General features: G+C 40.9%; 2 protein-coding genes and 1 long non-coding RNA gene across 4 annotated transcripts in view; 1 reads left to right on the top strand and 2 right to left on the bottom strand.

The window, feature by feature from the left end:
• The window catches only part of MUC2 (mucin 2, oligomeric mucus/gel-forming), a 98,458-nt gene extending 93,795 nt beyond the window's left edge, over positions 1-4,663 (bottom strand). For both annotated transcript variants that reach the window (XM_069739320.1, XM_069739321.1), the window contains exons 1-2: positions 4,561-4,663; positions 3,256-3,517 (exon numbers count right to left, since the gene is read on the bottom strand). In XM_069739320.1, coding sequence (XP_069595421.1) covers positions 3,256-3,517; positions 4,561-4,636 — 338 coding nt within the window. In that variant the 5' untranslated portion in view covers positions 4,637-4,663. The remainder of the gene's footprint in view (positions 1-3,255; positions 3,518-4,560) is intronic.
• LOC138649157 (uncharacterized) overlaps positions 1-25,480 on the top strand; it is a 197,375-nt gene that overhangs the window by 11,003 nt on the left and 160,892 nt on the right. The window contains exon 2 of the long non-coding RNA XR_011315252.1: positions 15,969-16,010. This is a non-coding gene — a long non-coding RNA (uncharacterized lncRNA). The remainder of the gene's footprint in view (positions 1-15,968; positions 16,011-25,480) is intronic.
• Positions 18,700-25,480, bottom strand: part of LOC138649155 (mucin-2-like) — a 134,053-nt gene continuing 127,272 nt past the window's right edge. The window contains exons 47-50 of the mRNA XM_069739322.1: positions 23,434-23,559; positions 23,039-23,078; positions 19,762-19,885; positions 18,700-18,998 (exon numbers count right to left, since the gene is read on the bottom strand). Coding sequence (XP_069595423.1) covers positions 18,800-18,998; positions 19,762-19,885; positions 23,039-23,078; positions 23,434-23,559 — 489 coding nt within the window. The 3' untranslated portion in view covers positions 18,700-18,799. The remainder of the gene's footprint in view (positions 18,999-19,761; positions 19,886-23,038; positions 23,079-23,433; positions 23,560-25,480) is intronic.

Raw genomic sequence — 25,480 nt, 5'->3', positions numbered from 1 at the left:
ATATGTAAATTGGGAGTTTTAAAGTTGTTTTTCATCTTTCAAAAATCCTCATTCCTCAACTACAGTCAGTTTTTTACAAAAATATATGTGCCTTTTACTCACTGTCCCCAGGTCCGATCTGTTTGACATGAATAGTGATGAGCGAATATACTCAAGAGATTTCCCGAGCACGCTGGGGTGACCTCGAAGTATTTTTTAGTGCTCGGAGATTTAGTTTTCATTGCATCAGCTGAATGATTTACAGGCATTAGCCAGCATAAGTACATGTGGGGGTTGCCTGGTTGCTAGGGAATCCCCACATATACTCAGCCTGGCTAATAGCTGTAAGTCATCCAGCTGCAGCGAAGAAAACTAAATCTCCGAGCACTAAAAAATACTCGGAGAGTCGTAGGACCCCCTTGGGAAATCTTGAGTAACGAGTATATTCGCTCATCACTAGACATGAAGTCAGAGCTGTAGAAATCAACAAACAGCTGTAGCAACAAATGAGACTAAGCATGGGACCTGGGAAGGTTGGGTAAGGCACAGTTGTTGTTTATTTGTTTTTTAAATACAAGGGAAGCTTGGAAAAGGTTTTTCTGAAATGGAGACTCTGTGTTAGGAAGGAGCTAAGTTATTGTATCACAGCAGTCTTCCTAAGCATCGATGGGCAATGATGCAGCAGCATCATCTAATATAATATACAGTAATATACATAAGGCTTGTATTACATTGGCCACTTTGTATTTGTAGAGCCATGAAATTAAAACTGACTGTGAATCAGAAGTAAACTTTAAAAGAAAAGGTGGCTCATATTTATACGTAAACCACAATACGAGGAAATGTAATGCATTGTTTCTTTTTAAAGAATAATGAACTATTGTGAAATCAGTGTCGTTGGGTGCATTGAAAGAATTTACAATTTAACATTTGAGAAATTATCAATTGCTAAAACAATCTTCAAGTATCTGAATGATCAAATTTCCAAAATCTTTTTATAGATTAACATTGTGGGAAATATGGGATCAAACCTATGTCCTGGATAAAGAGGTTTTGGCATTTACTGGTATTTTTTCACTTTGTTTTAGCCTCTGCACTTCTTTAGCTCAGTTTGGTTAACTTTACCAACCCACTGATATTAATGGAGGTAAAAAATGGACAAGTTGAATTCTTGTCTCAGGGAAGAGACCCATTTGTTGAGGATCTGGAGGGCCATAAACGTAGAAATGTTAAAAAAAAAAAAAGAATTCCTTTAAAGTGAGGCAGCAGATCGCTCTCCAAGGCGTCTCCAGACTCGGTCACCTCTGTCACATGTACTCAGTGTGAACCTGCTTTCATCTGTGAAGAGCACAGGGCGCCAGTGGTGAATTTGCCAATCCTGGTGTTCTGTGGCAAATGTCAAGCGTCCTGCACGGTGTTGGGCTGTAAGGACAACCCCTATCTGTGAACTTGGGCACTCAGACCATCCTCATGGAGTCTAACTGTTTCTAACCTTTTGTGCAGACACATGCACATTTGTGGCCTGCTTGAGGTCATTTTGCAGGGCTCTGGCAGTGATCCTCCTGTTCCTCCTTACACAAAGGCTGAGGTAGCGGTCCTGCTGCTGGGTTGTTGCCCTACTACGGCCCCCCCTCCACTTCTTCAGGTGTACTGGCCTGTCTCCTGGTAGCGCCTCCAGCCTCTGGACACTACGCTGACAGACACAGCAAACCTTCTTGCCACAGCTCGCATTGATGTGCCATCCTGCATGAGCTGCACTACCTGAGCCACTTGTGTGGGTTGTAGAGTCTGTCTCATGCTACCACAAGTGTGAAAGCACAACCAACATTCAAAAGTGACCAAAACATGAGCCAGAAAGCATTGGTACTGAGATTTGGTCTGTGGTCCCCACCTGCAGAACCACTCCTTTATTGAGGGTGCCTTGATAATTGCCAATAATTTACATCTGTTGTCTATTCCATTTTCACAACAGCATGTGAAATTGATTGTCAAACAGTGTTGCTTCCTAAGTGGACAGTTTGATTTCACAGAACTTGGATTTACTTGGAGTTATATTCTGTTGTTTAAGTGTTCCCTTTATTTTTTTGAGCATTGTGTGTGTATATATATATCTTATATATAATTGCCTAGAATACTACTTCCTGCAATTTGTGCCAACTTCCGTGGCTTTGTCCGGAGCTAATGTCCGGAGCTAATGTCCGGAGCTAATGTCCGGAGCTAATGTCCGGAGATAAGTGACGTCAACAGTGCCCAGTGTCTGATTGGTTGCCGCCTGCTGCGAGCGACCAATCAGAAACGTGCCGTACTGTGACACACTCCGCCCGCCATTTTGGTGTGATTTTTGAATTTTTACCTCACAGCAAGTTTCTACTGCGTGGAGGCGGGCCCAGTGACGTTGCTCTTCAAGCTCCTGCCGAATTTCAAGTATATATGGATTCTAGACTCCCGATTCTTTAGAATCGGGCTGCCATCTAGTATATATAATAAAATAATACTTGTACCCATTGATGTATATATAGCAACCATGCTCTTATCCTTAATGAGATGCACAATGCCTGGTTACTACAGAGACATATTTCCAAGGCATGTTTCTCATGTTTTGATCTCGCTTCCTCAGGGGGTATAGTATAATTTTCTTATAATTAATTAAAAGAATATCCTTTTTTTTGCTAGGTAGACTAGAACAGCACGATACAGTAAAATGATGTAAAATGACACAAAATCTGAGAGAATAAAAATATCAAGAACACATATGTATTTCAGGTTTGCATTGCTCCGCTTTGTATCTATAATGAAGGTCATGATGACCATTGTGTCTATGACTTGTGTCTATTACAGAGGGAGCACTTAGATAATCCCAATACCTCCTCCTAAGCGCAGGTTCACAATTTTATATTACTTGAAATTCTTAACAATTTATATATATATTGGACCTATCTCACAATGTTATATGCAATTTTTGGGTTCTTGTCTTTCACATCTTTTGGTTTACTAAATATATTTTTATACATGTACATCTAACAAAAGAAAAAAAAAGTTTGGTACCGTTTTCTAATCTAATAACAAAAAAAATCTTTTAGCAAAAAACTCCTTTTTGCTTTTTTTTTATACAATTATATTGATCGTGAAGTTTTTATCGAGCAGATCGTAATGAATCCATCACGTCTATCTGTAAAAGCAGAAGGTATGGAAATGGGAGCAAAGCCAAAGTGGAAAAGATAAAGATCATAATTAGTGTTCAAACATAAAGCAAAAACACTAGCTTAATAAACTTACATGTCCCCATTCACGATCGCTATGCTGCTCTCCAGTAGGATGGTGACGTCTTTGATGGTGACGGTGATCTTGTCTATAAGGGGATGACCGCTGTCCTCAGACCGGTGAACGTGTACAGAGAACTCCGGATAGGAATCTCCACAATCTGAGACCAAGTTATAGGTACAGCTGCCAGGAAATTGGTAGAAGTCCCCATCAAAGGTTTTGAAATGATAGTTTCCCCATGTACTGCAGACGTAGTGACCGTGATTCCGTATTCGACCTGTTGACAAATGGTAAAAAAGGTTCAAATGAGTATCAGGACACATTCACACGTTCAGTATTTGGTCAGTATTTCACATCAGTATTTGTAAGCCAAAACCAGGAGGGGGTGATAAACACAGAAGTGGTGATATGTTTCTATTATACTTTTCCTCTGATTGTTAACTCCCGGTTTTGACTTACAAATACTGATGGAAAATACTGATCAAATACTGAAGGTGTGAATGTGGTTTAAGAATGTATTCAGTAAGTAACAAAACTATTTTCCGAAGTAAGGTCCTTTCAAGTACAAAATCTAAAATATGGGAAGAACTTCTGTAAAACCGATCAAATTCTGCGTACTGAGTAAAACAAATCTTAGGCTATGTTCACATGCTGTGTTTTTTGCAGTATTTTTTCTGCCACCAAAAGATGCTCTTTTGGCAGTAAAAATGCTGCATTCAAAGCTCAGGACTTTTTTGCAGCGTTTTGTTTTTTTTATATTTGTGTTTTATCTACACTATATGTTCAATAAAGTTAGTTTTATTCGCCAAAAACACAACATAAAAACTCAGCAAAAAACGCTTGTTGCGTTTTTTTTGCAACACTTTTTCACTTTGCAAAAAAAAATGTAAAAAAATTTAAAAATGCAGTTCTTAAATTTAGTCAGTTAAGAAAACAAACATTTGTGTGAGATTTCTGAATTGTATAACTTTTTCTTTTACTATAAAAAAAGAAACTTTTAATTTGCATTAAACAAATTTGAATTAAAAAAGAGTTGCAAAAAAAGAAAAACGCTGCATGTGAACATAGCCTTACGCCACATTGAAGGCTTTACTGTCCTAGGTTCTTATTATGTGTAACCTTAACGGACTCATTGACTAAGTTGTTAAACTATGTATACAATGATAAGTTAAAACCTCACAATAATACTAATACATTATATTTGTGTTTCCTGATCCCATGCTCCTAAATGGCTTTCTTCTGCCAAATAGTTAATCTCAAAATACTATGGCAAAAAAAGGATTGTTAATAAATATTTCAGAAATTGTAGAAAGAATTTACCTGATATTACATCTATAGCATTTGAGATGCCCAAAGCCAGCCATAACACCCCCAAGCTGGCAGTGAAGTACCCCATTGTTGGCCCCAGGGGCGATGCACCTTCAGCACTGTCAGGGGCATTTGCTCCTGCCTCTTATAGGATTATTTGATGTCTAAAATGACATCACGGCAGGAGGGGCAGGAAAATCTTTAATCTTTTACAATCAAGGTAAACATTCCTTTTCGTTCCTCATATTAAGCCATTTGGGAGGGATACACTCAAAGATATTCATTTCCTTAACTCTGTCACTGCTGACCAAACCTTCGGCAAACAATTCAGACTATACATCTAGTATTTGCTGAATTTTCTCCCAAGTAAGGGTAGTAAGGGTCACATACTGTAGGAAGTGAACTATATGTGAATATAACGCCATAACCTATAGTATAGGAGAATCTAAAAATTTCCTGTAGGGCGATAAATCTGTTATAAAAAAGGTCCAAAAGCCAAAATTAAGGCACACATTGGGCGCAAAAGGTTCATGCGGGAAGACAAAAGCTGAACCTAATATTGAAAAATAAATATCCACAGCACTAAAAGTAATTGAACCCCAGATACTGATTGAGTATGTTCACGTTGAGTCTTTTTGATGACTTTTTGGAGTAGAAACTGAGCAGAAGCTACAAGTTTTTGAAGAGTTTTGAGGAGCATTCGGCAGAGTTTCTGCTCAGTTTCCACTCCAAAAACCCATCAAAAAGACTGAGTGTGAACAACCAAAAATTGTTTGGCTGATAATTGTGGAGCTGGCTTATACTACCTACCATCTGTTATGTCTGAAGTCTTCTCTTCTGTTGCTTGACTCAAATGTAAAATCCACAGCTATATGAAACCTGCCACCACAAATTGGGACACTAGGCTTAATATTCTATTGCAAAGTTTCTTTTTTTTGTATGTTTGATTATTTTTACCTTTTTTTCAACTGTTTGTCTTCTCTCAATAGAAGGATGAACAAAAATATTTTGTTTTTTTTATTGTTCACAAAGCTTTTGAAACTATGGAATATTCAAGACATGTTGATAATTGTCTGATAGAGGAATACCGCCTTTAGAACTTACACTTATGAGAAGAATAGTAGAGGAAAGGTTTGTGTCCATTGTAGTCTAAGGGAGCTACAAGCTTCCTGAACTGCTTCCTTAACTCCCATAGGGGCCACCAATCAGACATTTATGGAATATCCCCAGAATATCAAAATAGCTCCATTTATCAGATGTGACAATCTTGATGGCCACCTTTGAAATTCAGTAAAAGTAATCTAAGTAATCAAAATTGATTACTAATGGAATGAATATTAGGAGGAATTATCAGCTTCTTATAAGCCTCAGCAGTCAGAGTAAAAACTACTAGAATAGATAGATAGATAGATAGATAGATAGATAGATAGATAGATAGATAGATAGATAGATAGATGATATACTGTATAATAGATAGATAGATAATACATAGATAATAGATGGATAATAGATAGATGATAGATAGATAGATAGATAGATAGATAGATAGATAGATAGATAGATAGATAGATAATTAGATGATATACTGTATAATAGATAGATAGATAGATAATACATAGATAATAGATGGATAATAGATAGATGATAGATAGATAATATACTGTATAATAGATAGATGATAGATAGATAATAGATAGATGATATACTGTATAATAGATAGATAGATAATACATAGATAATAGATGGATAATAGATAGATGATAGATGATATACTGTATAATAGATAGATAATAGATGATATACTGAATAATAGATAGATAATAGATGATATACTGTATAATAGATAGATAATAGATAATAAATAGAAAGATAGATCAATAGATAGATAATAGGTAAATAGATAATAGATAGATAGATAATAGATATATAGATTAATAGATAGATAATAGATGATAAATAGATTGATAATAGATAGATAGATAATAGATAGATAATAGATAGATAGATAATAGATAGATAGATAGATAGATAATAGATTAATAGATAGATAATAGATGATAAACAGATTGATAATAGATAGATGATAGATAGAATATGTAGATAGATAGATAGATATTTGTATGGATGTGGCAACATCCAGACTTATCTTGCACTCCCCCCATTGACCTTGCAGGTGGCGGTAATCAACTCTACCTGCCCATAAATTGTAGGTTTAGCCCAGAGTGACATGTTTGTCTGAAGTTGTAGGCTGGTGGCCCAAGAGTGGCATGTACAGTAGAGTAGGACCCATCAGGGGGAGATCACCTTGCCGTGGTTGATGGGCATACATGAATTGGCCAATTTATGCACTAAGAATCTCCATTTTAACTGTAAGTTTTATGAAAAAAATTTTTTGTGAAATGTATATTTTTCTGTGTTTTCACATGGCCGATTCATGCACATGTGCTGCTGTGGTCTTTTTTATCTGTGTGTTGCAGTTTGCAGCTTGCACGTGTTCACATTGGGGGTGCTGATTTGTTTTTTTTCCTCTAGATAGATAGATAAGAGAGAGATTGAAGATAGATAGATAGATATATGATAGATAGATAGATAGATAGATAGATAGATAGATAATAGATAGATAGATAGATACTGTAGATAGGCTCAGTGTAAGCCAAAACATTGCCATGCCATGTGGTTCTGAATAAATCCATGTTTTTCACTTAAAAGTCTATGGAGTGCTATTTCATTTTTCTTCTGTCTGGATTGGGGCAAGTATTGGATGCATTGCTGAGGAGGCCTGAGCACCCGCTAATATAGTACTGTGCTGTTCCATTTTTTTCAATAGATAGATAGGATGAATGAGGATAGAGATAGATAGATAGATAGAATGAGGATAGATAGATAGATAGGATGAATGAAGATAGATAAATAGAATGAGGATAGATACATAGATAGAATGAGGATAGATAGATAATAGATAGAAAGATAGATAGGATGAATGAGGATAGATAGATGGATAGATAGAATGAGGATAGATAGAATGAGGATAGATAGATAGATAGATAAAATGAGGATAGGTAGATATATCTATCATTCAGACAGTGTAGCTCTTTAATCTGCCTTTTTCTGAGCTCCTTTGTGCTGACTTATGACCACAGACAAGCCTGCTTCTGCCATGATTTCACATGACCTTCATGACTATGGTGGTGGTCTGAGGTGACTCTTAAGGTACCGTCACACATAGCGACGCTGCAGCGATACCGACAACGATCCGGATCGCTGCAGCGTCGCTGTTTGGTCGCTGGAGAGCTGTCACACAGACCGCTCTCCAGCGACCAACGATACCGGTAACCAGGGTAAACATCGGGTAACTAAGCGCAGGGCCGCGCTTAGTAACCCGATGTTTACCCTGGTTACCATCCTAAAAAGTAAAAAAACAAACGCTACATACTTACCTTCCGCTGTCTGTCCTCGGCGCTCTGCTTCTCTGGTCTGGCTGTGAGCGCCGGGCAGCCAGAAAGCAGAGCGATGACGTCACCGCTCTGCTTTCCGGCTGACCGACGCTCACAGCCAGAGCAGGAGGAGAGCAGAGCACAGCGCTGGAGGACAGACAGCGGTAGGTAAGTATGTAGTGTTTGTTTTTTTACTTTTAGGATGGTAACCAGGGTAAACATCGGGTTACTAAGCGCGGCCCTGCGCTTAGTTACCCGATGTTTACCCTGGTTACCAGCGAAGACATCGCTGAATCGGTGTCACACACGCCGATTCAGCGATGTCTGCGGGGAGTCCAGCGACGAAATAAAGTTCTGGACTTTCTTCCCCGACCAGCGATCTCCCAGCAGGGGCCTGATCGCTGCTGCCTGTCACACTGGACGATATCGCTAGCGAGGACGCTGCAACGTCACGGATCGCTAGCGATATCGTCTAGTGTGACAGTACCTTTAGGCTGGTTTCACACTTGCGTTGGGCAGAGCTGCGGAGGGTTGCGTAGTTCCTCCATTAAGGCCCACCCACTGCCGCACCTCTTCCATTCAGCTCCACCTACGTTGGCATTCCTCCTGCGTACCTATCTTTAACATTGGGTATGCAGGCCATGCGAATGAATGTGGATGCCTCCGCATGCGCGATTTTGAAGCTGCGCCAAACTGCGTCAAACGCAACATGTTGCATTTTTTCCGGTTGGCAGCAGGGTGGGTAATAAAAATTAAAACATAACCTTTAATATGGCATATTTAAAACGGCCACGGCCATAACACATAGAAAAAACCAATACTAAAGTGCAAGTGCTCCAAACAAACAGTGCTCAAAGTAGAAAACTGCTGTGATCTTACCACTTACCATTTGTCCTTCCGTTATCTCTGTTAGATAGCTTCCTATAGGGTCCAAGGATCCATTTCTCCCAGATAGTCCAACAATCAGAGGGAGGGAAGGAAAAATTTTATGCAAACGAGGGGGTATATTTTATCATTACCACTCATTGTCGTGCCCCTGAATGGCTGTCACCCTAAGAAGGGCAGTCCCCTAGTGTAGAACTAGTTAATCTCCTTAATCGTCGCCTTACAAGGCTGCCGGCACGATGTGCCAGGCTATTGAGAACACGCTTGCCACTGCAAGGGTCCTTATAAGACATTTTTTGGATTTCAGAAAATACCTCCTGATGAACCCACCACACGGAGGGAGAAATGCTTTGGGGTGACAAAATAACCCTAGGGGCATTAACTAGTTCTACACTGATGTACTGTACTGATGATAGTTCTGATGATGTATTCATGTACTGATGGAGGTTCTGGTGATGTTTTCATGTTCTAATGGTAGTTCTCGTGCTGTATTACTGTACAGATGGTGATTCTGGTACCTCATATGAGACAGTGATTTGTTCTAAATAATGCAATATTCTGGTATTGCAGTATATAGTATAAGCAACTGGATGATTGCAGTTTCAGCTTCCCTAGGGCTAAATAACTATTTAGCCTCTAAAGGGGACTTAAAAATATTGAGTGAATATAGTAAAAGCAACATCCAAAAAACAATGATGGAATTGTGTTTGTTCACTGCAGGTTTAATTTGCACTTTAACCCAAAACTACTACAAAAATGGCACAAAATTTAGGGACATATTCTTGGCACAAAGTATGCAAGCAAATAAGTGATAGAAATTTAGATTAGACAATGTTAAAATTAGTCAGATTTAACATTATCAACACCATATAGTCTAATTTTGCACAGTGCAAGAATTAGACAAAATTGGTAAGTGTGCCCAGTTATTGCTACATTCAACTGATGCCCATGTACAACACTGTGGATTATCTCATGAACCGTCTGGTATTAATCTGGAATGTGGTCCAGCTCAGTTTGTAGCAGCGATCTGATTTATGATTTTACTTCAAATATATATACGGTCTAAGTATAATTTTGCTGATCTTCACATGTACAGTGTTTTTTGTCCTGTAAATAAACCATACCAAGAGTAATCATTTCAGAACTTTTTTCTACTTTTAATGTCACCCATAATATGTACAAATCCATTATGAAACAAACTAAATTCTTTTTGAGGAGGAAAAAAAAATACAAAAAACTATAAATATGCACATCCTTAAACTAATACTTTGTTGAAGTGTCCTTTGACTTTATGTTATTTTATTTCAATTTATATTATATTTATAATATAACGCTGGGAGCGTCACTCTGTCTGAAGCCTTTATAGACTGTGCAGGCGCGACGCTCCTAGCGTTACATTATAGTGTCAGGAAAAAAAAAATGGCGCCGGAAGGCGCGGACTGCCGGGAGCAGGGGGTCGGGAGCAGGGGGACACCGTGCACATATTTGCGCCCTGATTATGCTGTGGCACTTCATGCCACAGCAATTTGTTACTTACGCCATTCCTTTCCGCCCCGCCCATTTTATTCGTCCTCCTGCTGCCGGAATCGGCGCCTGCGCAGTCCGCGCTTTCCGGCACCATTTTCTTGAAGACACACTGCAGGTGTGTCTTCAAGAAAATGGCGCCGGAAAGCGTGGACTGCGCAGGCGCCGATTCCGGCAGCAGGAGGACGAAGAAAATGGGTGGAAAGGAATGGCGTAAGTAACAAATTGCTGTGGCATGAAGCTGTGGCACTTCATGCCACAGCAATTTGTTACTTACGCCATTCCTTTCCGCCCCGCCCATTTTATTCGTCCTCCTGCTGCCGGAATCGGCGCCTGCGCAGTCCGCGCTTTCCGGCACCATTTTCTTGAAGACACACTGCAGGTGTGTCTTCAAGAAAATGGCGCCGGAAAGCGTGGACTGCGCAGGCGCCGATTCCGGCAGCAGGAGGACGAAGAAAATGGGCGGAAAGGAATGGCGTAAGTAACAAATTGCTGTGGCATGAAGCTGTGGCACTTCATGCCACAGCAATTTGTTACTTACGCCACCTGATTCCTTTCCGCCACCATTTTCTTGGTCCTGCTGCCGGAATCGGCGCCTGCGCAGTCCGCGCTTTCTGGCGCCATTTTCTTGAAGACACACTGCAGTGTGTCTTCAAGAAAATGGCGCTGGAAAGTGCGGACTGCGCAGGCGCCGATTCCGCCAGCAGGAGGACCAAGAAAATGGCGGCGGAAAGGAATCAGGTGGCGCAAGTAACAAATTGCTGTGGCATGAGGCTGTGGCACTTCATGCCACAGCTATTTGTTACTTACGCCACCTGATACGGGGCATATATTATGGAGCAGCGTATGGGGCATATGGATGGGAGCAGCAAATTAAAGAACGGTGGCGCAGGATGGGAGCAGCACATGACAGAACGGGGGCGCAGGATGGGAGCAGCACACGACAGAATAGGGCAGCACATGACAGAACGGGGGTGCAGGATGGCAGCAGCACATGACAGAACGGGGGTGCAAGATGGAAGCAGCACATGACAGAACGGAGGCGCAGGATGGGAGCAGCACATGACAGAATGGGGGCGCAGGATGGGAGCAGCACATGACAGAACCGGGGTGCAGGATGGGAGCAGCACATGACAAGATGGAGGCACAGGATGAGAGCAGCACATGACAGAACTGGGGCGCAGGATGGGAGCAGCACATGACAGAAAGGGGGCGCAGGATGGGAACAGCACATGACAGAACGGGGGCGCAGGATGGGAACAGCACATGACAGAATGGGGGCGCAGGATGGAGCAGCACATGACAGAATGGGGGTGAATGATGGCAGCAGCACATGACAGAACGGGGGTGCAAGATGGGAGCAGCACATGACAGAACGGTGGCGCAGGATGGGAGCAACACATGACAGAACCGGGGCGCAGGATGGGAGCAGCACGTGACAGGATGGGGGCGCAGGATGGGAGCAGCACATGACAGGACGGGGGCGTAGGATGGGAGCAGCACATGACAGAACCGGGGCGCAGGATGGGAGCAGCAAATGACAGAATGGAGGGGCAGGATGGGAGCAGCACATGACAGAATGGGGCAGCACATGACAGAACGGGGGTGCAAGATGGAAGCAGCACATGACAGAACGGAGGCGCAAGATGGGAGCAGCACATGACAGAATGGGGGCGCAGGATGGGAGCAGCACATGACAGAACCGGGGTGCAGGATGGGAGCAGCACATGACAAGATGGAGGCACAGGATGAGAGCAGCACATGACAAGATGGAGGCACAGGATGAGAGCAGCACATGACAGAACTGGGGCGCAGGATGGGAGCAGCACATGACAGAAAGGGGGCGCAGGATGGGAACAGCACATGACAGAATGGGGGCGCAGGATGGAGCAGCACATGACAGAATGGGGGTGCATGATGGCAGCAGCACATGACAGAACGGGGGTGCAAGATGGAAGCAGCACATGACAGAACAGGGGCACAGGATGGGAGCAGCACATGACAGAACGGTGGCGCAGGATGGGAGCAGCACATGACAGAACCGGGGCGCAGGATGGGAGCAGCACATGACAGGATGGGGGCGCAGGATGGGAGCAGCACATGACAGGACGGGGGCGTAGGATGGGAGCAGCACATGACAGAACCGGGGCGCAGGATGGGAGCAGCAAATGACAGAATGGAGGCGCAGGATGGGAGCAGCACATGACAGAATGGGGGCGCAGGATGGGAACAGCACATGACAGAATGGGGGCGCAGGATGGGAGCAGCACATGACAGGATGGGGACGCAGGATGGAGCAGCACATACCAGGATGGAGACCATATACCAATATAAAAGCTCACCACCCGGGCGTAGAACGGGTTCAATAGCTAGTTATATTATATTATACACTGCTCAAAAAAATAAAGGGAACACTTAAACAACAGAATAAAGCTCAAAGTAAATCAAACTTCTGTGAAATCAAACTGTCCACTTAGGAAGCAACACTGATTGACAATCAATTTCACATGCTGTTGTGCAAATGGAATAGACAACAGAAGGAAATTATTGGCAATTATCGAGACACACTCAATAAAGGAGTGGTTCTGCAGGTGGGGACCACAGACCACATCTCAGTTCCAATGCTTTCTGGCTGATGTTTTGGTCACTTTTGAATGTTGGTTGTGCTTTCACACTCGTAGTAGCATGACACAGACTCTACAACCCTCACAAGTGGCTCAGGTAGTGCAGCTCACCCAGGATGGCACATCAATGCGAGCTGTGGCAAGAAGGTTTGCTGCTTCTGTCAGCGTAGTGTCCAGAGGCTCAAGGCACTGCCAGGAGAAAAGCCAGTACACCAGGAAAAGTGGAGGGGCCGTAGGAGGCCAACAACCCAGCAGCAGGACCGCTACCTCAGCCTTTTTGCAAGGAGGAACAGGAGGAGCACTGCCAGAGCCCTGCAAAATGACTTCCAGCAGGCCACAAATGTGCATGTGTCTGCACAAGCAGTTAGAAACCGACTCCATGAGGATGGTCTGAGTGCCTGATGTCCACAGATGGGGGTTGTGCTCACAGCCCAACACTGTGCAGGACACTTGACATTTGCCACAGAACACCAAGATTGGCATGTTCACCACTGGTGCCCTGTGCTCTTCACAGATGAAAGCAGGTTCACACTGAGCACATGTGACAGACATGACTAAGTCTGGAGACACCATGGAGAGTGATCTGCTGCCTGCAACATCCTTTAGCATGACCGGTTTGGCAGTAGGTCAGTAATGGTGTGGGGTGGCATTTCTTTGAAGGGCCGCCCAGCCCTCCATGTGCTCGCCAGAGGTAGCCTGACTGCCATTAGGTACCGAGATGAGATCCTCAGACCCCTTGTGAGACCATATGCTGGTGCGGTTGGCCCTGGGTACCTCCTAATGCAGGAAAATGCCAGACCTCATGTGGCTGGAGTGTGTCATCAGTTCCTGAAAGATGAAGGCATTGAAGCTATGGACTGGCCCGCCCGTTCCCTAGAGCTGAATCCAATTGAATACATCTGGGGCATCATGTCTCACACCATCCACCAATGTCACGTTGCACCACAGACTGCCCAGGAGTTGGCGGATGCTTTAGTCCAGGCCTGGGAGGAGATCCCTCAGGAGACCATCCGCCGCCTCATCAGGAGCATGCCCAGGCATTGTAGGGAGGTCATACAGGCCCATGGAGGACACACACACTACTGAGCATCATTTCCTTGTCTTGAGGCATTTCCACTGAAGTTGGATCAGTCTGTAACTTCATTTTCCACTTTGATTTTGAGCATCATTCCAACTCCAGACCTCCATGGGATATTAGTTGTGATTTATATTGATCATTTTTAGGTTTTATTGTTCTCAACACATTCCACTATGTAATGAATAAAGATTAACAACTGGAATATTTCATTCAGTGATATCTAGGATGTGGGATTTTAGTGTTCCCTTTTATTTTTTGAGCAGTGTATATTATATGACTGCAGACTATAGAAAGGAAGTTTGTGACTCCAAATGGCTGCAGGAAATCTGATGAAAGTGCCATGGACTTATTGGAAAATGTCACAGTTGTTTCCACGATAGGATACAGATATGATGTGAATTCGGCCTTCATTATGCCGATGGAGCAGTAGTTTTGCAAGAAGTAACTGAAAGTGTTAATCCCATTTACAAGAATCTAGTGACGTCACAATAGAAGTGTTGATCTATTAACTTCTCTATTATGAAAGAGCAGAACAACTGAAATTAGATTCTTTTCATAATTACACTTATAAAGCACACAGTGTCTATAAGCTGTTCCGGGCAGACCATAGCCAATCATGCCACCATTTCCTTACATAAGATACCTTTAATATACAGAATTGTATACCATGGCATGTTTTTGTTAATAATTAAAAATAAACCTGTTCACATCACATTAATTTAGGGACTAAATGACATATTAATGGGTGTAATGGTCAGTAACAGGCTGATGTACAGTAAACAGGTAGAGTTAATGCTGAACTAATCTTTTCGTCAGATTCCAAGTTCTCCTTCAATTCTTATTCTTTGCAAGTGATGAACAGAGAAATGTCTCGCAATGTCTTTCAGCTAATATCCTATCAACATGTTACAATGCATTGTCCAATGAAGTCTGGAGAAAGGATAATAAGCTGTTATGTAGAATATACAGATGACATTGGTGCAGTAGGGAGATCCAGATGGAAACAAGGAAACTGTGATGGCAAAAGAGCAACTTAAGGAGCAACAGGAATTACACTCAATGGAGCAATGGGGAACCAATAGATCAGAGCTAAATTGCACAGATATTTGACAGTGTACCCATGATATAGCAGAGTTGACCAATGCAGAACTGACCAGAGGTTTAGCATAGAACACCCAGAGAGATGACAAAGCTGGGTTGTCACAGAGTCCAGTAGAGCAAAGCAAATCAGAGGTATTGTAGAGGTGGGTTTGTCACAGGGATTAGTATTCCATTATTACAGAGCTGGGCAACTTTATAGTAAGGCTTAATTTGTCCCATACTCTAGTATAATACAGATGGCCAGAGTTGGTTACTGTCACAAGTTCAGAGCCAGTCCATGATAGCGGCATAGACTACGATACCTGAATACTTGGGTGGCAGAACGCTGGCGGCTAAGGGCTGTATGCCCTGGGAAAGTGAGGCTCTAGATCTGCAGAAGAAAAGAAGTAGCTGGTGGTTGCAGGATGAAGATGCAGTGACTGGCTCTGGAACCAAGAGAATTGATTACCATACGTAACTGCATGATCTCAAACCAAGAACAGGCTCTCTTTAAAATATATGCAACTAACCGCTTGGTGCCATGTGGCTTCTTCAAAAGTCTTGTGGAAACTAAATCACCTGCCAGCAGTGGAGTGACTTTAAAGTTGTGGGTCTAATGTAAAATAAGGCAAATCTCAGATAATATGGCTAAAGTTTATGGACAATGGCCACCTTGGATTATGTTTAGACACTCCCCAGACGTAGCTACTTGGTTGAATTAGCGTGAGACCACCCTCCTACTGCATACTTACGCATCTTGTAATTCTTTCCCTTTTTCCTTTTCTTCTCATTCAGTTTCTACCCAGAATCAACTATCAAGGAATAGCAATCACTCAGGTGAGATCATTCCTTCCTTCCTTCCTTCCTTCTTGGAAGGATTAGTTATAAGCTCCACTAAAGTATTTATGTGGAAATTTTGGTCAATGGGATTGTTTGTGTTCACCCACTGATAATATTCATGTTAAGAACCCTCTACTTCATCTACTGTTATGATTTATTTGAGAAAATTAATAAACCTTTGATTTACAAAAATTTTCAACAGTACCCCCAACTATCACAGGTTTTTAATAGTAATAATCTTATAGTATGGGTCAAAGTGACCTTTTGGGCCACCCCTAGTTTTAGGGTGATCGCAGTCCCTTCACTTATAGTTACACCCCTTTTTTCCAGGGTTTATTTTTTGGGTTAATTCACAATTATCTTACTTTTACTAATATGTCTTTGTGCGTAATGATACCAGCAAAGTTTCAAATTGGATTAAAAATGAATACGCTGATGCCTCATGAATCCGCCGTAGTCCATGCTGGTAAAATGTGTCAGCCTTGAGTCCACACTGAAAATCGATATAACTTTTTATTATACAATTATTTACTCAAAACCAGTAAACCTTTCTAGAAGGACATGAAGCTCAATAAAATAATAAAATATATATCTCAAGTGTACAAAATAGGAGGCTCTATGCGACTGTCTACATTTTCATGAGAAAGCTGCCAGATACCGCTTCCCATTATTTTGTATAATCTGCCCTTTAAAAATGGAACCTCCTTCAGTAATATTTCAGAGTTTTCCTTGATTGCCTTCCACAAAGCTCACGTCTTATGCAAAGCCATCTCCTGTTGCTATGTTTAACATAAATGTTCAGTAGATGGAATATTTTATCAGCTCCGTCTGTATATTCTGGTGTCACCCATCCATAAAAGCAAACGAGTGAAGCGTCTAATTTTGTGTTGACATAAGATTATACGATGTCCATATCATTTTATTTATGAGACCTGATCTCGTTTGTGCTGGAATGAAGAATTTTCTTTGTGTCTCTGATGTAATAAATGTCTATATGTTATCCCCTCCCCCTCCCTCGCTTTGTAGTTCGCAGGGGAAACCTGATTTTGAAGTTTTTGACGTGCTTTCCATATTTTTGATGGAGTGAAAAATGTATTGTTAATAATTTATTGGTCTTTCAATAACATCTTAAATAAATAGAAAAGTTACAAGGGTACAAGCCATGCCAGCTGCTATTTATTCAGTGTTTATAGTGCTAAATATACCTAGCCGCCAGATTATCGGAACTCTTCACATAGGCCAGCGAACATCGCAATATCAAAAGAAAAACATAAGATGTTAACTACTTGGTTTGTAATCCACAACGGGGTTACTGAAAGGCAATATTTAGCGGTGTAACTTAAAGAGGTATTCCCATCTTCAAGATCATAATAATAATCATATTACAAATGCGTCCAATTAGAAATGTAGTATAGTTCGCCTGATTTGCTATGTCGTTTACACCATGTGCGAGGCATTTTAGTAGTTTAGGTATCCATGGTTATGACTACTCATATAGTGACAGTTAGTTAGTTGTTAGTGGTTGTAACCACAGATTTCTTTAGTTTTTCACTATAAAACCACACCTATAAAATGAATCCTAAGGGTAGGGTCTTAATGTATAAATAGTATAAACACCAAAAAGAAATTACTTTAAATACAGCCCAAAGAAAGATGAAAAACTACAATTTTTGTGGAAAAAAAACATAAAACAAGTCACAAGTTGATATCCATGTAGAACATTCATTTAATATCTGGAAGAAGTATTTCTATGCTAAACGCGCGTCGGGTTTGGTGGACACTTGGACGGGCGGTATTTACAAGGTAATGAAAGTGTTTTATAATGTATACCCACTATTAATTATCTAATATCAATTCTGTGCTCTATAAGGTATACATGAGTGGTATATAATGAGATTCAGGTATTTATTACCAGACTTCTCATTTATATGTTATATACATATATACATGTATTATGATAAAAAATGAATGTTATACATAACAGGGCGCATTGTGTTATTATTTGCTAGTTAACAATAATCTGCATATGTTTTTAGGCTGCTAATACTTACCTTCCTTGCCATTCTTGTTTGACTAATTGTATTATATATGGTCCGGGCTTCTCATCGATTTGCCTCATCTGTGGTATTTATGGTTTTTAATCATGGATATATTATATTATGTCAACTTGTAATTTGTTTTTATGTTTTTTTCAATAAAATTGTAGTTTTATATCTTTCTTAGGGCTGTATTTAAAGTAATTTATTGTTGGTGTTTTTTTTCACAATATAGCCTAATATGTGGTCACTTTTAATAATGGCACTGAAATTTGTCAATTTATACACAAGTATGTACTCTTATTTCGAGGTCGCAAAAACAGTTGTTTTGGTAACTTTGGAATATTAATGTCTGCTCTAACGAGACTATTTGGCAATGATTTTACTATTCTGTAAGCAAACTTAGAAAGATTTCTTAACAAGCTTCCATATTTAAGATCATGCTGTAACAAGAAGTCCACTGGCATATTTTCTTGGAAACGGCAAGAGTTTTGGCGGTTGTAGAGGTTCCAAAGCATAAGCAAAATAATACCTTACGCAGTAGCTTAAAAAGTAGTTTTCTGCTTTATCATATGTAAGTGCGTGTTCCATGAAGACCAACTCACCCTAACATATTATATATCAGTTAATCGAACTTGCACAAAACAAAATATGAAATAAGCGATTTAATATTCAAAATGAAGACATTTCATAAAGTGGATAGAATTACAGATAATTTTACAATGTTTTTCATCTTTCTTAAAATTATGTTTATGCCAAGATCATTTCTTCCTCCTCTGCTTTCATTGGTTCACATGCTGTATTCACGCAGTCACATTTCTCCACTGCAATGTACTCCTGCTCTACCTGACTCCCATCAGAACACTGGAGCGTGACGTGTTTCTGTCTGGTCTGCACCTCCTGGCAACAGGCACATTTATGGGACATGGATTTGGCCGATGAAGAGTAACTGAAAAAATAGTTAAATTAATTTACTTTACAAATCACTCATAAAACAGAAAGTACAATTTAATAATCACCTGTAACAGGCCCCCACCAATATGTGGTACTCGCTGAGGAACCGTGGGGCTATCTCTACATTGTGTTATCAATAAATCACACCACTTCCCCATACGTTCTGTAATTCCCTTATTTTTATATAATATATTTATATTTTTCCCAGTTATTCTCCATGAAAGTAGATCTTTCTCCTATCCATCTAATAGCTATCGCTTTTCTGGCCATGAAAAGAACCTCATGGTGTAAGATCTCATCATGATGTAACCAGAGCTCCACCTTACGAGTTGGACACCAAGTATAATCAAGAGTAAATTAGAGGGAACTGGTCACCAAACTATGGTCGGTGTGAATCAGGCGAGGTTTGCTTTATTGTGAAACACCCTAGCAGAAAGCATAGTTTGAAAAGTCGTCTGGGGACCATTCGACTCAGATGACTATTCCAAGGCAGGTCCCTGGTGGCTTCTCATATGTGTTTGCATAAGGAGAGACATGTCAGTGTAGAGGAGTGAGGTCGGTAGAACCTACTGGAGATCTGCCTTGAACTAATCATCTGAGACACATAACCCTTGGCCAACTTATCAAAGTACCATATGTTTTATCCAAAACACCATAGCATTGCAAATTAAAAAAAATATGGCTGCAATAACACAGAGTGTCCAATTCATCCTGCCCATAAAAACTGCTAATAAAAAACAGATGAACCGAGCTCTTACGTGGAAAATGTTTTACATGACCCAACGCAACGAGACATCTTCACCATGTCTGCTGTGCGACAGTTGTTGTATGACAGATGATCATAGTATTCAAACAGCTTGCAGGACTCTGTCTTTTTGACACCTAGAAGATTAAGTTCACTTTTTAAAGATTTGCATGCCAAGTCAATACAATTCTTTTCCTATTCGTTTTAGATCAGAAATTTATAGTCATTGGTCCATGCTTACATAGGCCTCTCTAAGGCCCAGCAATCCACTAGGAATTAATCTGAATAGGAGCTGCAAAAGCACGCCATACAATTAACATAGTGCACAGCAGCATTAAAACAGCATGGCTGTGCACATGTCCTGTTTTATGTTCTTTCTGTTAACCACTTCAAATTTCGGAAACCCTGAAGAAGTTAAAAAAAAGTGATGTGCTCATTCTTTGGTTGGCTTCCACTAGGTAGACGACTGCTCTACACTTCAGAGCATGGCATGAAAGAGTCACAAGAATATTGGCTTCACTTGAGAAAACTCGGTGGCTGAGCCAGCCTCTAAGTACCACTATATGCATTTGGTCTTAGTGATACACTTTCAGTTCTGGAACAAATTGATTGAGAAAAAGATATCTATGTCTGTTAGGAGTAGACATAGATTTCAGGAAAAAAAATTGCACTATTTTCTCCTTTTCTTCATATAAAATCTGTTATAAAGAGATGCTGTACACATCCCTTGATGGATCTGTGTTGAAATAAGGCTACTTTCACACTAGCGTCGTACGACGCACATCGCAATGCGTCGTTTTGCAGAAAAAACGCATCCTGCAAAGTTGTTTGTAGGATGTTTTTTCTCCATAGGCTTGTATTAGCGACGCATTGCGACGCATTGCCACACGTCGCAACTGTCGTGCGACGGTTGCGTCGTGTTGTGGCGGACCGTCGGCACCAAAAAAGTTGCATATAACGTTTTTGGTGCGTTGTGTCCGCCATTTCCGACTGCACATGTGCGGCTGGAACTCCGCCTCCTCCTCCCCGGAGCTCACAGTGGGGCAGCGGATGCGTTGTAAAACTGCATCCGCTGCCCCATTGTGCTGCACTTTCACAGCATGCGTCGGTACGTCGCCACGACGCATTGCGTCATGCGTTGTGCGACGCTAGTGTGAAAGTAGCCTTATGCATTTCTTGTATTGCACATTTACTGTACTGCATGTCTAGTAATCTGCATTGTCATGTGATGAAGTTGTATTCTGCCCAGCAACAGATAGTTAGTAGGGATAGATAGATTTAATAGTTGGGACGAGCCAGAATGTGAGGAGCTACCCAGGGACACAGAACGTGAGGCAGATAGGATTCATCATCCAGCAGTCGCAGACCTAAGGTCTGATAGTTGGCAGATCAGCATGCTAATGGATGTTTGCATGGCAGAGGGAGACTCAAAACCCAGATAGTAATATTCTGAGGAGAGGAAAGAAGCAGAGAGAAGTCGAATTCCTGAAAGGAGGCCTAAAATAAGTGAAAGGAAAGACATAGGATGGAGGCTTGGACTAGGATGCACTTCAAGATGTTATGGGGTCATATCTGGTAGATTGTAAGCTTGCGAGCAGGGACCTCACCCCTAATGTCACTGTCTAAATTGTCTTAACTCGTACCGAATTTATTGTCTGTACATGTTCCCGCTTAATTGTAAAGTGCTGCGGAATATGTTGGCGCTATATAAATAAAAATTATTATTATTATTATCTGAGAGGATTCAGAAGGTAAAAATAAAGGGAAGCAAGAGGAAGAGAATACATATAGCATTGTAGCTACTAAGCGTCTACAGTAGTTTCCATATTACGACAAATCCTCTCCTACGAAGAAAGAAAGACACGTTGCTACAGGATGGAGTCTATGGCTCTTGTGGACGGGATTTTGCAAGTGCTACTCAGGAGCCATACTGACAAACTCCACTCTGTGGTGTTCTCATTAGTTAGCTGGGAACTGAGAGTAGCTTAGAGGGGCTGCAGCATTGCACCTTGATCGATGCGGTCCCCACAAAGGGAGATGGAAGCTCACAAGATACTTTCCTGGGCTGTAGTGAGAACAGTCGCATGTGAAGGAAAAGTCTACAATTCTGCTTATTGCTAAAGAAACATCCATGATGCTTTGTATCTACTATCTGCTGTACATAGTTCTTATTATATTAATTTTCAATAAAAAGAAGTTTATTATGGACTATAGTCTCCTTCTCTAATCTCTGTAACATCTGGTCAAATTGCTAAATTAAAGTTTTCTTATATCTGATTTTTTTTTTTGCAATTTGCTTCAAGCAAATTCAGCAAAATGGAAGCCTTATGGCTCTCATTTTTGTTGAAGTGTAGGGGGCAAGGAAAAAGTTTAACAAAATATCAATACTCACCTCATCACTCGGCGCAGTCCACTGTCTGGTGCTTTGCTCCGTGCAACCTTCTCTTTACTAATTCTATGGGCATGACATCCTCTTGCGGTACCTTCACTCTGCGCCAAAGAGTCTGACCAAGGGGTTGACTAGGACTCGAGAATTGCACGTCATGTTTTCATAATGTGACTTTTAACATCAGAGGTCTACTTGGTGCCGGAAGTTAAGGTGCCCATAGAGGACTTTGCGCGCCGGAGGAAGGAGGAAAGAAGAGGCTTGACTGTGCGGAGTACTGGAGTGGCAGGGTAGGTGATTAGCTAGGTGAGTATTATTATTTGGGGCAGCACAGTGGCGCAGTGGTTAGCACAACAGCCTTGCAGTGCTGGAGTCCTGGGCTCAAGCCCCACTAAGGACAACATCTGCAAGGAATTTGTATGATCTCTCCGTGTTTGCGTGGGTTTCCTCCGGGTTCTCCGGTTTCCTCCCACATTCCAAAGACATACTGATAGGGAATTTAGATTGTGAGCCCCAACGGGGACACCGATGATAATGTGTGCAACCTGTAAAGCGCTGCGGAATATGTTAGCGCTATATAAAAATAAAGATTATTATTTTATCTTACCCTCTGTGTATTATGCTTTGGCTCTAGAAAGATCCCAGAGGATAATAAGGAACATTAGATTTGAACCAAATAACTTTGATGCAGATTGATTTTCCCGTCCAAATTCCTACAATCTGCCAAAATTAAATCTTGCAAACTCACTCATCACTACCTGCCATCTCTCCTGGCCTGGAATGTTGGTTTTAGTAACTTCTCTTTTTGGAAGTGTTTTGTACAACTTCTAACATGTATCTTGTGCTTATCTTCATCTACAAAATACTATATAACTTTCCATTGACCATTATTAAAAGTACTTACATACTTTACAGCAGCCATTGGGTAATAGTTTAATGGTTCCCTGCATGGAAAGAAAAGGACATGATGATGCAACATACTATAGAGAATCATAAGAGGATCTTGGGTAGATACATGTGTAGCATATTCGTAGCAGCTGAAAAATCCATCCATCCATCCATCCATGTGATTCTCAATAAATTTGGTCCATTTTAGGGCTGTCCATGTGCCAGAAAATAAAATCTACATTAGCCACCAGCTCCCAAGTCCCACCCATAGATTAGGAAAGTGTCAGGGCTGGCACAAAAATGAAGCAATATTTTACACAAGTGCCACTGGTATACAGGGGACAATCAGTTTCACCCAAAAAGTGTCCTCACCCCACATGAATGCTTAAGTGCTTAAGTTATCATACTCACAGGTGTACAGTCATCTTCATTAAAATCAGGGCAAGAGATGTGTGACGATGATGTGATGAACTGATTATTGATGACAGAACATCTGTACTCGGTGCACTTATTATCAGAAATTATTATTTCATCAGGCTGAGGAAATAAAAATTATAAATTCACATTATATATATTATGGATGACTCATGGTACTATCTGACTTACTGGCAACAGATCCACCAGCTAATGACAAATCATTTACAATATATACTGTAACTGTAACTTGATAAAGGATAGGATTTTCCATTTCAGCCTGAACAATCATTGCACAGTTCTGACCACTAGGTGTCTCACTTATTCACTGCCTGTTGTTAAGTGTAATCAGCTAGGCAGCAGAGACACTGAGTTTGACAGTCGAGAATTGGGGGTGAATGTTTACTTTTCAGTTTCAGCTTTCCGGTCCATTAATCTATATAGAGGCTTTTAGTTCAGGGCAAGGAAGCCATTACACAACAGCAGAAGCAATGTATGCTGGGAAGTAAGGAAAAGGAGATTCCTGCAACTATATTGCCCATAGAATGCTGAAGATGAACTTTCTAGTGAAAAGGAGTGGATGGTAACTTACAGAGCACGAGAATGGAGATAGAAGATTCTGGACATATTTGACTGGTATATGCATTTCACATGTGTGGCTTTTGACCCTCCGTATATACAGTATATGATGTAACAAAAGACTCAAGCAAATTGTTTTACATAATGTATGTGATTTTTTTAAATTCTAGATGTTATATTAGATGTATGAAGCTCATAAAACCCTTATAAAAATATTTTATATGGAAAGTAAAAAATGGATTGCTACATGACTCATACATACACAGTGGTCTAGCTCACTAGAGGCTGTCCCATCTTATACAGTATACAGCACAGAGGGATTCCTCCATTCAGGACCCCCTTGCGGTGGGAGACACTACAAACAATATAATATGTAAAAGTGAATACATGGAGCACAAAGCAGATACGCTGTAATATTATGATTGGTGCTACCTCCTAGTCGAACTTTTTGAAGCTTGCCGTGGTCATAATACTCTAGTGGTCTCAATGTAACCCCATTAACTTGCATTAGGCTGCAGTTTATATTTATAGTGTTTCAAGGCTAAAGTCTATGTGGAGCTCCATTTATCCTAGGTGGGATAACCCTTTTTATCAACTAAAGCCCCTAATAAATTTTGATGTAAATTGCTACTCTATTCTTCTAATCTTCCTAAGCAATGGCTTCTTAAAGAAGCACTTCAATAAAAGTTTTTATCCCCTTAATATATTGCAATCATCATACTATGTAACACTATGTACTGTACTTACAATTGCTCATTTTCCCCTTCTAACCAGTTAATTCTTCTCTTTTCCAATAGATCTATGACATCACAAGATTAAAAACTGACTAGCTGAATACTTCTAAGCTCTATGTAGAAACAGGAGGTCAATTTTCTCTGCACAAGTCACGAGTCACTGCAAAAGTTCCTGGCACAAGGAGGAGGAGCAGTTGGGTCAAGAAATGAAAAGAGGAATGATTTATGCAGGGAAAAGAGACTTCCTGTTTCCACATACAGCAGAGAAAAGAGAAGAATTATCTCGGTAGAAAGGCAAAATGAGCAATTGTAAGTACACAGAGCTATATAATACACTGTGTGCAAAATTATTAGGCAAGTTGTATTTTGATCACATGATGCTTTTAATACATGTTTTCCTACTCCAAGCTGTTCAGGCTTGAGAGCCAACTACCAATTAAGCAAATCAGGTCATGTGCCTCTCTGTAATGAGGAGGGGTGTTGTCTAATGACATCAAAACCCTATATCAGGTGTGCTTAATTATTAGGCAACTTCCTTTCCTTTGGCAAAATGGGTCAGAAGAGAGATTTGACGAGCTCTGAAAAGTCCAAAATTGTGAGATATCTTGCAGAGGGATGCAGTAGTCTTGAAATTGCCAAAGTTTTGAAGCGTGATCACTAAACAATCAAGCGTTTCATGGCAAATAGCCAACAGGGTCGAAAGAAGCGTGTTGGGCAAAAAAGGCGCAAAA

The sequence above is a fragment of the Ranitomeya imitator genome, chromosome 9 (assembly GCF_032444005.1).
Source record: "Ranitomeya imitator isolate aRanImi1 chromosome 9, aRanImi1.pri, whole genome shotgun sequence".
Taxonomy (NCBI): Eukaryota; Metazoa; Chordata; class Amphibia; order Anura; family Dendrobatidae; genus Ranitomeya; species Ranitomeya imitator.
Note: the sequence above shows the minus strand (reverse complement) of the source record. Positions and strands in the feature narration are given on the sequence as shown.